Source organism: Phyllostomus hastatus, unplaced genomic scaffold (assembly GCF_019186645.2).
Source record: "Phyllostomus hastatus isolate PE091 unplaced genomic scaffold, TTU_PhHast_1.1 phas_scaffold_345, whole genome shotgun sequence".
Lineage (NCBI taxonomy): Eukaryota > Metazoa > Chordata > Mammalia > Chiroptera > Phyllostomidae > Phyllostomus > Phyllostomus hastatus.
The window spans coordinates 9,425,810-9,443,923 of record NW_025334024.1 but is presented as its reverse complement, the minus strand read 5'-3'; the positions used below and the strand labels follow the sequence as shown (position 1 = coordinate 9,443,923).

The following is an 18,114-nucleotide window of genomic DNA, read 5'->3' as shown; positions in this document are numbered from 1 at the left end:
TGTTAAGCACACTGTAAAATGACTTTTATACATTTATGGATTGAAATGGTTCTGCTGAAATTTTAAGTGTTAACATTGTTCAAACTTCCATTACTAACACCTCTCACATTGTTACAAATGGTTTCATATTTGACATTTTGATCATACTAACCTGGGACATTTTATGCTGAAGCTCTCATTTCATGGGATTGGAAGGTTCTGCTTATTTTGATTTCAGCACCTTTCAACAGGAAGCCAATACATTATGTTTGCGCATCTTACCCTGATGCATTCTATAAACTGATCGTTGTACCAGGTATTTTGCGGAGATGAAGAAAGCGTAAATGTTTTGTGAGATTAGTGTGATTCGTGGAAAACAAAAGATTTTTTTTTCTACCTGGTTCCTTCCTATTCATATTTTCTTGTTTGCTTTTCCTTAAAGCCACTACTATTTGGACTGCAGTCCATAAATGCCCCTTATTTTTTATGCCAGGATTTATTGAGATATAATCCATATACCATACAATTCACTCATTTAAAGTGTAGGACCTAATGGCTTTCAGTGTATGCACAGGGTGGTACAACCATCACCATAGTTGATTTTAGATCATTTTTAATACCCCCAAAAGAAAGCCTGTTTCCCCCAGCCATCACCTCCCAAAACCCCCACTTTGTCCTCCAGCCTTAGGCAACTACCAGTCCACTTTCTGTCTCTAGATTTGCCTGTCCTGGGCATTTCGTATAAGTGTGGTCCTTGTGACTGCCTTCTTTCAACCTCACATAATGTTTTCAAGGTACTCTGCCTTATTTTTCAGTCCTTTTCTTTTTTCTTTTACATGTGAAATTTAAAAGAAAGAATAAATGCATGTTTAGAAATATTGAACCTGTTTAAGCACACGAAATCTACTGGATTCACCCTTGTGGCCATCGCAGCAGCCGGCAGGGCTGGCACACCCCAGACATTCTGCATGCGCTTACTGAGCACACAGAGCTGTGACTGATGAAGCTAATGTCATGTGGGCCTTAAACTCTCCCTTGGCACAGAGGTGGGCACAAACCGAAAGGCTGGCTCACGTTACGGTATGTTCAGAATTGTGCTTTCGGAAATGTTACGTGAACACCACCGATATCGCAGACATCGGAAGCGGCTTCTTTTTCTCATCCTTTCTCATTGTCTTCATCTCCTTCGCCCTGTGTATTGAGAGCAGGGCCCTCCTTGTGCTGTTTGGGGTCCTCCTTGGTTACCCAGGTTGGCTGCGTCGGCACCTTCCTAAAGAATTCCCATTCCTGAGGGAGGAGTTTTTTGGTAGACGGACACATTTGGGTTTTAAATATTTTGTTTATTTTTTTTCTCAGAGTTTTACAGAAGAGAGTAAGGACTTTGTTGTAAATTGGTCCTTTATAGGGTTGAGGCCTGTTTTTCCACGGCGCACTGCAGTTGAAGAGAACTCCAGTCACGATTTCCATTTCGATGGCCACAGAGCGGTCACTGCACCTTTTAGAAATAAGAACCTGTTAAATAAAAGTAAGGAGAAGACGTATTAAAGAATGGCTCTTTTATTAATTTATTGTGCAAACGGCAGGAGTTCAGATTTGGACCTACCGGGTTCTCTTTCCCTTTGCCTCTCCCAGCGTACCCCTCTGTGTGATGATCATTTCCCAGTTTACCAGGAAGGACCCCTGGAAACCTGTCTGGAGTTGTCATTGTTACCAAATCCAGGCAAATCTTGGCTGTGAGATACATGGTGGACTTACTGGATAGAACTGGAACATCAGCTTTCATTTGAAGGCCTGTTCCCCAGTCTCATGGAGGATGGAAGTCTGCCTGAATTATAAGCCAGCTAATTGTTTCCTTAGCTGAAGACCTAAATGAGTTTTAAAGTGAAATGCACATCTCCAAGTGCTAAGTAGCCAGTTCATAACAGGCAATTGAGAGAACAAATACTAATGTAGGAGAGGTTTTTCTGTTCTTTTCTCTTTTTCTTTCCCTCCCCGCTCCCTCTTTTTCTTCCTTCCTTTCCTCTCTCGGTCTCTTTGTCTCTCCCTCCTTCTTTCTTTCCCTTCCTTCCTCCTTTCCTCTCTTCCTCCTTCAGGTCTTTCTCTTTTTTTCTTCCTTCATTTAACCATAATAAATACGATGGAGTTGTATCTGTAGGCTTTTGCTGGTAATTAAATAAATTATTTATACATTTAACACAATCTTGAATTACTAGGTGATCATCCCGGGCACTCAAAAGTATAAGAGCCCTTGAAAGCAATATCCAAGCATAGATATTCCATAGCACGTCTTACAATCTAAATATTGCTTTTAGTGTAATCGAAGCAGCAAGAGTAGTAACAGCAGTTGATGGACTATTTTTCAAATTGATTTCAAAAATGTATTTAAGGGGATGATCTTCTAGTCTAGATTACCTATTGATTTTTAATATGAAAAGCTCATTATGTAAGCAGTAACTGCATATAAAAACCTAGCAAACCTTTGCATAAATCCTTTAATTGAATTTCCAGAGCCTGTGGTTCTACTTTTTTTTTAATTAAATCTATTTCTTTTTTTAAGTGTTACTGTGTAATTTGCATGCTGTGAAGAGGCCCTGTCCCAGATAAAGTGCCATTGATCCTTATTAAACCTCACCTCTGGGCTTGCTTAAAACTAACTGGAAAAATTAAAGTGTTCATGCCGCAGTGCACTTATAGCTTGTGTGATAGGATTATGGAAAAAATAATAAAACTAATTTCCAGGAGAGAATTTATAATGTGAGATTTTATTTTTTCAATTTGATAATTAATAGTGAAATCATATCATATATATAAATCATATTTTAGCCTATAAACTGAAATGGCAATTAGGAAAGATAATATATACTTGATGTAAAACCATCATGTTATGTGCAGATAATCTTTCGGCACTTTAATATTTTAATTGTAGAAGGAAAGGATTATGGATTCAAATCAAACACATTAAATGGTGGGTTTCCTTTGAAAAATATGATCCTTTTACTATACACTATATTAGTAGATTTTTAATTTTAGTGTGAGGAAGTATAAAAGATACAGGGAAAGACATTCTGGCTATGGTTGTGTTAAAATGTGTGTATTAGAATTACCAGGGGAAAGAAAAATATAAAAGCTGCAATAGGTTTTTTTATTTTTTAATACCTAACATTTGTTATTTTAAAAGCAATAAAATTCCCTAAAGAAATATTCATAATCAATAAGAACACAAAATATGGAATATATTAACTGAGTTATAAAAATGTTTGTAGTATAGCACAAAATGAAAAACACAGCAAGTTATGTGCGGTTTAAAGTGTAATCAATTTTGAGGTTGTATACAAGGATATAAATGATAAACACAAGTAGTAGCATTTTTAGTAAAGGCTGTTACAAAATACTGTATTTATGGCCTATTCCATTCTTTTTATAGCTCATTAATGTAGAAAACAAACACAGCGTATCCATCTTCTCAGACGGCTTAAAATTCCCTTAAATGATATTTTTAAATGGAAATACTGAGCTCATTTGATCTGTTTCTTCTTTAAGCACGCATCAGTTTGAACAGGCGTGTACACTGGGGTTCCTTTCAGACTCTGGGAAGAAAAATGTTGATCCTGATGGTGCATTGCCCCCCTCCACAAACCAGGGCAACATCTGATGCTTTTACAAGTAGTTCAGCACATCCCCTCCTCTCACAGGACCCCCTGCCCACTCCCCAGGACCCACTCCGCACCAAGGAGAACCTGCACACCTTTGGAAGCTGCATTAATTCTTCCGGGCCACAAGGGGGCTGTTGAGTTATTGGTTCACTTCCCTCCCTGGCAGGAGAGTTGAATACTGGTTCCAAAGGTGCTTAATTTCCTGTGCTACCTATGAATATGTATACAGTGTGCACTCAGCAATCTAGCAGTTCAAACTAGACAGCTGGTTCTGGTGGTAAGCTTCCCCCCCCACTTCCTTTGGACAAGTCCTTTCTGAGTAAGCTGAGTCCGTAATGTAATACCATTAACTTATTTTCAGTATTTCATTTGCTTTTGATGTTCCCATCGTGGCCTCTTTATCCCTTTCATTTTGTCATTTCCGTAGTCGTCACCAGCCTGTTGTGATTGATGGAGCACAGTTTCCTGGCTGTCACGGACTTGGATGGCCCACCTCCCTAAAATAGAAGTAGGATTTAGCAATGCTCTGTTTGTTTCTTATAAGTTAAGAGTATTTGGAAAAGAAAAAAAAACCAACTTGGGAAGAAGGGCGGAGTATTTGAATTGTTTCCCTTTCCTCTATTTAGATTAACATATGGCTCAGCACTACCTAGCTCCGCCTACCCATCCATCCATCTATCTACTCATCCGTCCATCCAACCTATACTGAGTACCTACTGTGTGTCAGGCTCTACTTCAGACAGTAGGGATTTGAATTTGGGTCACTTATTGCCTTCAAGAATCTCATTATGTAGTGCAAAAGACAAAGACATATATATATATATATGCAAATAATTTATAAAGCAAATCCTACTGGAGGTATATGAGTATACCATGGTACTGAATGCCATGAAGATTGTGGTTTTAGAATGAAGTCTTTTGTGGGAAGATCATATACAAGAGGATAACTTACCTAGTGAACATAGAGTCAAGATGATTCCCATTCCCTGTAACTGATCGGCACTGATCTGGTTGCCCTCAGAGAATCACGTGGCCACTGTCATAGGGAGAGTCCACACAGAGGTCCATTTGTAGAATGGGGGCAGTTATTTGCAAGTTGAGAACAGGGGCCGGGGCACCAAATAAAATGGTGTACGCATGTGGCCTGGGAGCTTGGGCAGTGGTCAGAGGCGGGATTCAGAGTTCCCTGAGCCAAGATGCAAGACCCAAACCAGAAATAAAAGCCAAGCTGAGCTAGGAAAAGCCCAGCCAGCACAAATTAGAGGTCTCCGATAATGCCGACATGTAGCACCCCAGTCCCTGGCCCTTCCTGAGGACAGTGCAGCCAATAACAAGGAAGTGGAGCATCTTAGAGGCAAAAGAACTGAGAAGCTAAAGGTGATGATTCTCTTGGGTTCAGAGCCCAGAAACAGGCTTGTCTGGTCTCATCAAAGCAGCCATACCTTCTTTGAGGCACATCAATGGATTACAAAATTGAGTTCCATTTTACGGGGTATCAGACATAGTTAATTTTCTGGAGGTTCATTGTTCAATATGTGGTTATTTAAATTTAAAATAATTAAAATGCAAATTAACTTTTTTAGTAGCACTAGCCACATTCAAGTGCTCAGTGGCCACGTGTGGTTAGTGGCTGCCATAGTGGGCGGCACTGGGAAAGACCTATGTCTGTCATAGCAGAGCACTGAGCGCTGTGTTGGGTTGTGCTGCTCTAGAGCAGCAGTCTCCAAAGTGTGAGAAGGACTTGTTGGGGTTCCAAAAGAAAATGTTACTACTTGTATTTATCTATCAAACACTTCCATTTGTTATTAAGTATCTCAACACATTTATCAGGTCGCAGGTGCTACTGTTTTAAGTGCTTCCTATGTTTATATAGATCATCCTCTCAAGTGTCTTTTCAAATGTTCTCTGAGGTGGTACTGTTACCATCGACATGTTACAGATGAGGACACAGGCACAGCGAGGAAAGGAGGTGGCAGAGCCGCAGTTCCAGTCCCAGTGGTCTGGCCCCGGGGCCCTCACTTTTAACTGTTGTATGATACTGACTGTCGAGGAAGAAATGTTAATATTTACAAATATGACACAGACGTGCTGACACGGGGTCCTCTCTAGTCCTCAGATGATTGTGGGGGCATGTATGACAGGCAAGGCGCTGTGGAGTGAGGCCGCTCTTTGCCCAAGTGGAGAGTCTGTGATGGAGCCCGTGTTTCCTGCAGACTCGCATCCAGCCTTGGAAAATGCATTGACACTTCTCATATGTTCTCAGTTAAGCGGGTTGAGACACTAGATGATCTGGTTTGAACTAAAGCATCTCTCACAAAATGAACAAAAAGCTCAAAGAGATTGCTGCAAAAGAAAACAGCGTTTGAAGATGATACTTACAATGCAAACACAAGCAAGCAGAATGGAAGTAGCAATGTTGCCACTTCATCTCCTCCTAATATGAGCCTATCATCCGTTCCAAGGCAAAAGCAATGAAAATTTGATCAGATCTTAGAAGTCAATCAAAAAGTAAAAACCTAAATTAGCAAAATGATGTAAACTTGTATGTACTAATTTTAATAATGAACATCGTTCTGACCCTATCCCATGCCTTGAGATATTAGCTAATAGAGTCATACAAGTTTATAACTTATAAATAAACAGACATGTATGGAGGTATGTGCCCTGAACTTTGCTCACTGATGAATGTTCACAATTAAAACAGTCTGGAGCCTCAAGGAGTTTTAAAAGAATCTGTGACCCTTGCCTGTCCTGGCTTTCACTGTTCGTTTGGTCCTGCTCTGTTTATCTCCTGCCTGCTGAAGAACATCTTTTCAACAGTTTTCAGCTGAAAATGCTAAAATGAAAGTATTTTGTAAGGAAAAAAACCCCACTGATTGAAACAAAGAGTCATGGCAGAGGCTGAACTTTTGAAGAAAGCTTGGCTGGATGTGCCTTTATCATTGCACGGTGGGAGAGCTGTCCCCACCTTCCACACCTTCATTTACAGGTATCTAATTTAAGTATATCCTGATTTCAGCACAATATTGCACCAAGCCTGGTTGATAGAAGTGTGAAAAATTGCAAGGACAGAGGTTTTTCCTAGCATTCTGGCATATTCTCTAGAAATTTTGAAAAGCGTACTAACTCTTTTTTTTTTAAAGATTTCATTTTATTTTTAAAGAGGGAAGGGAGGGAAAAGAGAAAGAGAGAGATAAACATCAATGTGCGGTTGCTGGGGGCCATGGCCTATGACCCAGGCTTGTGCTCTGACTGGGGACCGAACCTGCGATGCTTTGGTTTGCAGCCCGCACTCAATCCACTGAGCTACGTCAGCCAGGGCATGTACTAACTCTTTAGTCTAACTCTTTACTCAGGGCAGGGTGAGGGAGAGATGGGGGGAGGATAGTGGGGAAAGAGAGAGGGGGGAGAGAGAGAGAGTTCTACAGGTGATAGGAGAGCTGGTTTGTGAAAACTATGCCGGAAGAATACATATCTATGAACCTTTTCTATTCATCTTTCTGGTGCTGGTGCTTTAAAATAAAAGCACCAGCTGTATCTAATTTCAGTGCAGAAAGAATTATTCAATAATAATTAAGGCCCTTCTTTGCCTAAAAATTTCTTAAAAGATTTTGTAACTCTATTTCTCATTAATGCTGAGCTACCCAACGTCTACATGTTCTAATGTTTTTCTTTCACACCCTTTCTGAGGGCTTAAGAAAATCTCTTTCTAAAGAATAACTCAGAACGGACATGTTATTGTCATGCCTGCTCTGAGAGGTAGGGGATACGGCACCTGTGTTGGGACTGATCATGTGGCTCCCTGTCTTGTTACATCTTCACTCCAGGATCCCCGTTCATGAAACAGAGGTTGAAAGAGGCCACTGTTTTTCCCAATGTCACAATTTTTTTAAATGACTAACATTTATTAAATGCTTGCTGGGCCCTATACTAAGTGCTTCACATGTGATTTCTAATCTCCTGACCACCCTGTGAAATGGCTACTATTATTATCCTTTTGAAATGGAGGCTCAGAGATGTTAAGCAATTGTCTGAGTGTCACACGGCTAGTCTGTAGCAGAACACTTACTAGCACCAAGACTGTCTGCCAGGAGCCTGTTGAAGGAGAGTTGATGGTACAAAAAAGACCTTCCCTTCTAGGGAAGGACCCTGCCTTACTTATCTGTTTCACTGTGCCTGGCAGCTGTGCCAGATGCTCAGGAGATATATGGCACAGTCTGTTAAAAGAAAGAAAGGCATGAAAAAGAAACAGCCATTCATAGATATTCCTGGAAGTAGGTTAGAGGTGGGCATCCAGGCGTGTGAAGGCTGAAGCTTCTGGAAGTTGGGGACCCACTTTAGGAAAAAGAGTAAAACATTCAGTGCAGACTCTTGGAAGAAGCCCATGGACTTGATGGCTCCTGAAGCTTACTCTTCATTACCTTCAAGGTTGTATCCAGGACAAAATTTCACAAAACCAAGTTGGAAATGCCTCTATCAGTGTCCACAAGAATATTTGACTTTGTCATTTGCTTCTTGTTTTTTTCTATCCACTCAAATGAGAAAGCTCCTTCCACCATTTCAATGTGAAAATTACTCTGTATTTATGCCTGTCACCTTCCGTAAGCGAGAGCACCTCCCAGAAAGGGCCCCTACTCTCAGGAAGTCCTCCTTCTCCAACGGCATCCTGCAACATGGAGACTTTTAAAATGCTTTCCTTTCTGCCTGCATCTGGGTAGATTTCTTTTTTCAGTAGTTTCTTAATGGTCTTTAGCGGAGGAAGTAAGTGACACTGATCAGTGAAGGTGGACAGTAAGATTTATAATGTATTTGTGCTAGCTGAGTGCCAACAGAACCGGCTCTCCCAGCGGTGCTGTACGCAGACTCAGAAAATCAATAGGGATTAACCTCTGACCCCTTCCACATACTTATACTGTGGGCTGCATCGCTTACCAATATTTCATCTGTTTCACTTAGCTGCTGTTCCGTACTCAATAATGTGTGGCCAATCTCACAAGATACTAATTAATTTTTGTAAATGCAGCATCACTTGAAGCTATGATAAAATATCACACATATGGAAATCAAGGCCCTTTTAGTTTATTTAGTAAACTCACATTAATTATCCTCAATTAAAAAAAATGAGAAGGGAGAAAGCTTTGCCCACAAAACCCCCCCATGGCTAACAGTTGGGGGGACCTCTCTGGCTGTCACAGAACACGTGTCCCCTGACATCTCAGTTGGGACTTGAGCCCTGTCAGGGTAACTGCTAATCTTACCTTTTAGATGCGCTTCTTTCTTCTGTTAAAAGGAAATTTATAGATGAATAGGTAAATATGGTATGTTGCAATGAAATGAACCCCATGTGCAATTTTTTAAGGAATCAAAATTCATTTTAATACATTGTCTACCTGCAAACATATGCAAAGGTTCATGTGAACATGAGTTTGTATGAGCTGCCCTTAATTATTATTGAATAGCATGAAAAAGGAGCAAAATTTTCAGTAATACATTTTTCACTTTCCCTTTAAACCTTGGCATATATTAAAGTGCCCTACATTTGTCTTAAAAATTGAAATAGTTTTACATTTCCTTCATCCAAGACCCTTTTGTTTGTAGATTTTTTTTTTTTTTGCAAGTGTACCTATTCCCCAGAGTTTACTTACAGTTTACTATTGATCCTGCAGCTGGTATTTGAATTGGTCGATGTACTCTGTAACTTGTTTAAGATACCCTACCTGAGCTATTAGTTTAAATAATGTATTCATAAATTGATTAATCATTACAGTAAGACTTATTAGCTGCATTTATATCTGGGTGTTATCCACAATTGACTTGTAGTCTAATAATCACGCATACTTAAGCAGAAGTTGCATTTTACATTACAATTTAATAATTATTGAAGTGGAAAACAATAGTATTTGTGTGCGGAAGTTGAGTGGCTGTAGGGCTTTAAAGGTGGGACTCGTTAAGCAGATTGCTGCTTTTACCCTTCCTGGGTAAAACAGATAGTCTCTGCCCCCAAAGTGAAATATGGGAAGGGGACAGACTTCTGTCAGCCTTGAAGAAGTGATCGAGTTTGCTGAGGTTGTCCCGGCCTCACGGCTCTGGAAGATGGATGGGGGCAGAGGGAGAGGAACTTAAGGAGAGACTGCCTTTGTCTCCATTTCTCTAACAGCTACATTGTGGGACGGGGTTCCTTCTACCCACGGGGTTGTCTGGGGGCCCAGTCACACCGCAAGCCTGGTGTACCTGCCCCGCAGCGGGCGGACTGACCGGCACGGACGTGTGAAGTTGGTAGCTTTACCGGGAACCGAAGTTACCTCGAACACATTGTCCACTTGCAGACACAGGCAAAGGTGTGTGTGGACATTTGCGTCTGTATGAGCTGCTCTTAGTGACTGTCCAATAGGATGGCAGAGTGGCAGAACTTGCAGCCACGTGCCAGAACCAAGAGCATGTCACAGGGCACACCAGGGTGACTGCTTCCCTGGGGCGTCCCCAGCAGAAAGCAATTCTGGGCTTAGGGCCACTTGTACTAAAAAAAAATAATAAACTTTACTTTCTAGGGCAAAATTGAATGCACAGTGCGGAGAGTTCCCATAGACCCCTTCTGCCTCACACACACACCCTCCCCCACCCACAAGCACTTAGAATCAAACTACGCTTCAGCGAAAACACTCCAGGGTGAATGTTCAATTCCGGCTCTGCAGTGGGCCCGCCCCACTGGGCTGTTTCCGACCGACTGCCCGGGTAACCCCTGTTCGGCTGCTTTTTGGGAGTGGGGATTTGTCAGACTCCACTTCATCTTCCCTGGGAGCCGAACCCCTTTTCTTCACCCCATTTGGTTAGAAAGGCATTTTGACTCGCCGCATGATTTTTCTACTTCATAAATCCCCCTTTCAAGCATTATTCAACAACCTGCTAAATTAATATATACTGTGTCCTCCCGGTCACGGGGAGGGGAGCCCGCCTCGCAGCGCGCGTTTGTTCAGCTGTGCTAGCGCGGCGCTGCCCGCCGCATGAAGGGCATCTGCTCACAAGTGAGCAATTGTGCTTCTGATGCGGGCGGCACCTTCACCTCCGCGGCGCTGCAGATGAAAGAACAGATTGCCTAGGGGCCGCTTTTGCTAGGGTCCCTCTCCCCAGCATGGGGCTTCATACATTATTGAGAGCAAACCCACTTTCCACTAGCACTCCTCCCTGCACTTGTTTTGCCAACCTTACTCCATGAAAGTCAGCATGGATCACTTTTCTACAAAGGCCTATCAGACCAACCAGGAAGCTTCAGCAGATAAATTATTTACAGTGTTTAATTACCAGCGTACAGATTTATTAAACTTCTTGGTTACCTAGGAGCCCATGTAGCTGCAGTAAAGAGTTTGCGAAACTTTGAATAATAGATGTTTTGTTCTCAAACAAAAACCCTCTGTGCATGCTGCTACCACGTAGTGATGTCCGTGCAGGGGGTGCAGGGGCATACTGGTAAATGGTTAACAACAAACTCCTAAGGAGGGCAACAAACTCTGACTTGCAGTGTTTGCCGATGCTGGTAGTGTAAATACACCACGGCCGACCGGAGGTTAGGAAAAATGGAGGTGGTCTCACATACTGTGTGTGTGTGTGGGGGGGGGATATCTCCGGTTATGCAGACATGAGGTATACATAGATAGCCTCAAAAGCATAAATAATAGTCACACATACTAACATTATTCAGAAATATTAAGTTTTGATTACTTCTTACCTTTGTTTTTTATCGTTTATTTAATCGTGACTTTATATGATTTAATATTTAATGATGGGTGTGTCTGGCCACTGGCTCAAAATTCCTGGAAACTTAGCAGTCGGCCGTCAAGCCGGTCACCCCGACAGCAGCACACCACTGTGCGTGTCTGATTGACTGCCAGTTGTAAATTACATCCTGTGTCCGGAGGAAGTGCATGATCTGTTCCTGATTCCGGCTCATCCCTAACAGGGTGTTCCTGCACAATTTCCCGCTGGGGTGTGATGTGCTGGCTGGAGTGCCGCTAAGTGTCCTCGACAGCCAGCAGACACATGTACCCTGGCTGGTACATCCCGGCCGATTCTGTTGTACTGATATTAAAGACAACAGCATTTTGCCAGAAGCTATAACGAGATGATTCTGTAACAACAACATGGTGACACCAGACTACGTTTTACAATTTTCTTTAATATTTATGCTGGATAAATAATTTATCTTTTTTTTTCAGGGATTTTTTTTTTTCATCTTGAACATGTTGATATAGACAGGTGCTAGGTTTCCCCAAATGGGGAAGGATTGGGTTATCCCCTCCCTACCTCCTTCCTCCCCCCCCACCCCCCGGAAAAATCAGATGCATCAGCAGAGTTGAGCCTCAGGGGATTGCTTCCACAAGTCCGCATCCCATCTACTAATACAAACTAATGAAATCTATTAAGCACCAGCCCACATGTTTGAAGGGAGTCACTTATTAATGTGACATCTTTGCATGGCATTATAGCACCAGGACCATCATACTCTGAGGTTTCAGAAAACTCAAAGTCATGGCTCACCTGTTATTATGTATTTGGGACTTAATGCCAAAGCTCCTTCTAATCCAGGGTCTCTCAGTGCTGGCACTATGACATTGGCGCTGGGTCATTCCTTGTTGTGGGGCTCTGTCCTGTGCATTGTAGGATGTTGAGTGGCATCCCTGGCCTCCCTCTACCTGCTAGATGCTATTAGCAAGCACTCTCCTGAAGTAGGAATAATCAAAAATATCTCTGGATATTACCAAATGCCTCCGGAGGGCAAAAATGCCATAGGTGGAGGACCAGTGTTCTAGAGCCACATTTTTAACCACTTAGATAGAGTAGGATGTCAAAATTATTTTCACCAGGGGCCACATCAGCCTTGCAGTTGCCTTCAAAGGGCCGAATGTAATTTTAGGACTGTATAAATGTAACTATTTCTTAACAGTTAAGCGAGAGCTTGGTGCTGCCTCCAGGTAGAAACAAGGTGCCAGGCCAGATAAAAACAAGGTAGAGGGTTGAATTTGGCCCGTGGGCCTTGTGTTTGCCACCTGTGCCTTAGAGTATACAGGAAATGTAGCAATTGTCTCCTTGTAGTTAGCTGTCTCTCCATCTGGCTTCCAGGAACCTTCAAGTCCCCAAACCTGAGGTTAGAAATAAGGTAGCCTTATCTCACTAAATCAACTTCTGCCCAGGGGCCTGGACTGGAGGGCAAAAAGCAGTCTTTCCACCCAAGGACCACTATTTTACATTTCCCAGGCTCCTGAAGAATTGCAGACAGGATTGGGAATGGGGGGTCTCTAGAATGGGTGGGGCTGGGGCCTTCTTTTTCTCAGACTGTTGCTTTCTAAAGTGAAACTAGTGTGGTCACACACTAGTTTCTGGACTATAGAATAGGTAGGTTTGTCACTGGGTACTGGGGAACATGCCCGATGGGAGATTTGAAAGGCCCCCACTGCCCTTGGCTGGGCTGGGAACAGAGGGAACATGGGAGATGGGCCTGTATCGCCGCACCCTTTACTGTGGCAAAGCCTTAGCAGTTACTGCAGGATGAATTTTAGGGTCACTGTGTGGATGCTGTAGGCCCCTCCCAACAGCAGAGCGAGCTTTGCCCAGCTCAGCACTAGGTGAAGAGCACATCCTGGAATCATATCATGGTAACTACACAGTGATAAGCTGATAGGCCTGAGCCCCGTCTTCAGGCCCAAGAGGGCTGAGGTTGAGCTTTTCCCGTTTGCTTTTGCAAACAGGCCTTCCCGACTTCTTGGGTGGGTCTGCCAGTGTGACATCTGGGCATGATGGGTTTGATACCTTGCTGGCCCGGCCTTGCTCCTGGGTCCTCAGGCAGCTGATCTGAGGGCCTTTGGAGCCGCTGTGGTGGGCGGTGCCAGGGTGCTGTGCTCACCCGGCATCCTCTGAGATGGCAATTATAGTGGAAGGAGGCAGCTCCGAGTCACGCAGGCCTAGAGTGTCCTTGTGGGCCACTTAGGACCTATGTGACCCAGGGGCAATTTATTTCACCTCTGAGCTCAGGTTTTTTTATCTGTTGAATGGACATGATCTTTTCATGACAAAGTAGTGGAGTGATTCAATTAAATACTAAACATTAAGCAGCTTTCTTAGCTCTGTGGCCACATCTATTGTTGCCCTTCTTTTGGTTTCATTGCCATTGAGGTCATTCCCACAGATAGTGGCACGAGGCTGCCTTGTCCCCTCCCATCTGCAGGACATGGGACTGCCTGTCTCTTCAGGGTGCCTGACTCCTACCTTGAGCAGCCCCTTCAGAAACAGTTAAGGAGATCAATAGTTATCTGCTTACCTTTCTGGCTCAGATGAGATTTTATGCTTGTTACTAGCAGATCGATAGTGAACGCACATTCTGTTAAGTTTTCCGTAGGAGTCATTAATCTCCCTCAGCCTCAGTTTCCCTGCCTGTGAAGTGAGTCTAACCAGGACGATAATGGAGAGTTGGGTCAAGTGAGGCTGGCAGCCAGACACCCACGACTGGCTGTGACATGGGAGCACGTGTTCGCCCACAGCCCCAGGTCAGCTGCTGTCATTCAGCCTGGAGTAACGAACTGCCACACTGAGGGCTTTTCTGTCCTTCCTCAGCCACACAGCTCAGCCGAGGCTCTCACTCCGAACCTGGTCACAGACACTTCAGTATGATGAAATGCCATTTGAGAGCAAAGAGTAGAGAAATATACGCTCTTGTTTTTCTTCTAATGACTCTTACAGATTTTCATTCCTCCCTTGGAAGTTTTCAAATACGTCCGCGTGCATTTCCCATGCATTTCACACATTGACTATTTAAATTGGATCTGGACAGTTGTGGCTCTTTGTGATCTCGTAACCTTGCTGTCCAGGGTAACAGAATAGGCTGGAAAGAGCCACTACTGAGCACCCAAGCCGGGGCTTGTACTGATGGGCAGGTGCCATTCTGGGGTGTCTGCAACAGTAGGAGGGGAGTTTGGAAATCATCAGAACATTTGTCACTAGAGCGGCTGATAACCAAAGCGTGCATCGGTGTGGGTAACAGTTGTTGGAGGAGTGGGAGGGGCGGTGACAGATAGTCGGGTGACTTTAATGTTTATATTCCACTGGGGTGAGCTCTAACAAAGGACTGTCATTTCCCAGATAACCAATCCTTTTAAAAGAACATCTGTTGAAACTGGCAATTTACATTCTTCTTAAAATACGCAGTGACATAATTAACCCTCTGGGGAGACTAATATTAGTTTATTAAAGACAATTTCTAGTTCTGTTTATTTTTACACTAAATGATTTGTGCATATTGGAAAAAAATTTTTTTAGTTGTGGTGTGGGTTCAGTGTTATTTGGGGTTGATTCTCCCTTGTCAAGGACACAGGTAAGTAGCTGGGTGATGATGTATGGGCGCGATGGTCCTCGCCCAGGCACTAATGGAAGCATGCTAAAAATGCTCGTGTTGTTTGACATTTGAATAACTTGGCAATGCGCTAACTTTGGGGTATAATTAGTCTGTTTTAAAGTGACCTGACCTGCCGTGAGTGTGTGTGTGTGTGCGCGCGAGCGCGCGTGTGTGTGTGTGCAGGTATGTGAGCTAAGCGGCTCCTTTTGTCTCCAGCCACGGTGGTGGGCTCCTTTGGCACCCATAGTTGGTGGGGTTTTCTTGTGCTCATTGCTGTAGTTCCTATGAACTGATCCATACTCTCCACAAGAAGATCGTGGACCCTCAGTTCTTTCTCACATTGGACTAATTTCAATCAGAGAAGAGGGAAGACAGGGCCTTTTGACACTGTGCAGAGGCCAAATGAAGCTATAGTCCTGCTAATTGTTCAGATGGCCTTCTCTGAATTGCAAAGCACCATTTGAATATCCAGTCATTTTGCCCTTAGTCCAATATCCCACAGCAAACAAAGCCAACTCCTGTGTTCCTCATGATGACTCTTCAAATGTGGGCATTCCCTTTCCAAGTAACTCTTCACTTCTCATCTCCCACCTAAGCCTTCAGTTACTCAAAGAGCCCTCCCGCGTTACCACTTGCCCTACTGCAAAGCAGGATTCATTAGCAGCAGCTCATAGAATAAAACTAGCAATGAGCTCAAGTGAAAGTCACCGTGAGCTCCTCGGCTCGGCTCACAAGCTGCTGACCTGGCCCCAGGTCACTGCTCTGGCCTCCTTTGCTTCCACTTCTGCAGCCAAACTGAACTGAGCTCCCCGGGCTGACTCACCCGTGCCAGTTGTGCTAACCCTCTCCCCGGGTTCCCGCTCCTGCCCTCTATTCACATGTCTGCTAACAAACTGCTCTTCGTCCATCAAAACTCAGTGCTCGGCACATTGTCTTATGTGAAGCCTCCCTAGACCTTTACTTACCTAGACAACTGGTCATCTCCTCTCTCCAGCTGCCCGACACATGGGCACTCCTGCGTCATAGTTGTCCAACTGCACGGTCATCTTTCCCATTGGATGAAATGTCCCTTGGGTAAAGGACCATGTTTTATTCTAGTTCTAACCGTGGCCTACACCGAATAGCTGCTCAGTGAACGGTTGTTGAATTTAGGTCGTTCCCTTCCCCCAGCTGATCTGTATTTAAGGTCTAATTGCACTTGGTGTCTTATTTTCAATGAAATATGGGTTGCATCACATGTGTGTGGGAGTGATTAGAAAATCTGATCAACCCGGGAATTGCTGACTTACACCTGGAGTTTCTTTATTTGCAACCTGGAAGAAGAGAACTGAATTTGAACCCCCTGGAGAAAATTCCAGCACATGAAACTATTTTGCATAGCAGTCATTTGAAGATTGGGGTGGGGGTGGGCACAGGTGCCCCTGGAGACCTGAGAGTCACCGCCACTCATTGCACTGCCTTCCACCCCCTCCCCTAGCTACGTTCATCAAGATTGTGCAGCCCACAGTGCTGCTAAGTGGCATCACTTGGCGTAATCCCTGCACATGAAACATGTTCAGCGTAATAAGTGATTCTCTAAGGCACAGAGTGAAGGGTGTGGGCGTGTACTCTCTAGATTTCTGAAATTTGGCATTCTCCCTTGAAAATTCCTGGCTTGCACATCACAGTTAAATGAACACCAGAAAATAAGTGGCACTGTAGCTCAAGGGGCACTTCTGTAGCAAGGAAAACAGATAGTCCCACAGACACTGTGTGTACCGCTCATTAGGGGTGAGGGGAAGTCTTGCACCAAAGGCCAGTGGAGACTTCATGAGGCATGGGTTACCAGGCACATAATCATCGAGGAGACATATCTCCTGAAAATGTGGATACATGTGTGTATCTTCAAACTGAGTAATTTATTTTTTCTTTTCTATCACTAGCCACTGGGCAAGCTGACCCAGGATAGTGGTCCACCAAACAGACCACCTCAATGATTCTTCAGCAATTCAGTCCATTACTTTAACTTCCTAGCCTGTCTTTTATCTCTGTATGTAAAACCCACCACCCCACAGTGTGACAGAATCAAATATATTCAACATCTAATCTACACTGGATTGACTGTGGTTAATGTAAGAGCGCTTTGCTGCATCTAGAACCATGGCAGTGAGCAAGAGATGCTCTGTGACCTCGGGGACAGAGCTCAGGGCCTGCCACTGGGAGGTGTTTACTCAATCTGTGTTTCCCTGCTGTCCCCAGTGAGACTGGGTTCATATTGGAATTTTCTGTATGTCCTGGCTTAGGGAAGTTTTATTGTGGTGCTCATGTGCAACAACCTTCAGAGTTGTAACCGAGGGAGTTAGCGAGCTCTTAGAGAACATGCATCACCATATCCAAATAGGTTTCCCCCTTAATTTGTAGCCTTTTGACAAATTACCAGGAGCTTCGTCCCTGATATACTGAATGGTGAACGCTCAGTGTGCCTGCATCCAGTTCCCAAGTCCTTTACCCCTGTCAGACATTACTAATCAATCATGATCGCGCTCAGCACACTACTCCAGGTAACCACTACTAATCATCTGAAGTCAGTGCGCGAGCTACTTTTTATCTGTCACCCTTGCAAAGTGGTACTTTGGTAAAGAGCACCACAGTTCATCCTGCAGGATGCGGACTGGCCCCAGGTACAGCAGTCATACCTTCAGGGACCTTGTTCCCTGTGATGTTGTGCAGTCACGGGTTGGCCTTCCTCCTGGGAGAAGGCTGGGAAAACTCCAGGCCAGTCACCTAATGGAATAATACGTGTTTTCCACTTCCGTTTTCTGGGGGAGCTGGCACTCACTCTCCAACGGCAAGCTGGAGCTGTTGTAAGAAAAAGTCCTACATTAAGAATTTGTCTATTAAAGATGGTCACTAGACATATGAAAAGATGCTCATTGTCATTAATCATCAGAGAGATGCAAATGAAAACCACAATGAGATATCACCTGACACCTGTCAGAATGGCCATCATCAATAAATCAGCAAACAGCAAGTGTGGCGAGGCTGTGGAGAAAGGGAGCCCTAGGGCACTGTTGGTGGGAATGCAGACGGGTGCAGCCACTGTGGAAAACAGTGTGGGGGTTC

The 18,114-nt window shown here is 43.8% G+C and overlaps 1 protein-coding gene across 3 annotated transcripts in view; it reads left to right on the top strand.

Moving 5' to 3' along the window:
* Positions 1-18,114, top strand: part of WWOX (WW domain containing oxidoreductase) — an 898,695-nt gene that overhangs the window by 295,016 nt on the left and 585,565 nt on the right. Inside the window, exon 9 of one of the 3 annotated variants that reach the window (XM_045818499.1) lies at positions 1,385-1,405. The exons of the other annotated variants lie outside the window; for them this stretch is intronic. Within the exon in view, the coding sequence (XP_045674455.1) occupies positions 1,385-1,390 (6 nt within the window). The 3' untranslated portion in view covers positions 1,391-1,405. Of the gene's footprint in view, positions 1-1,384; positions 1,406-18,114 lie in introns of those variants that run through there. 3 annotated transcript variants of the gene reach the window in all.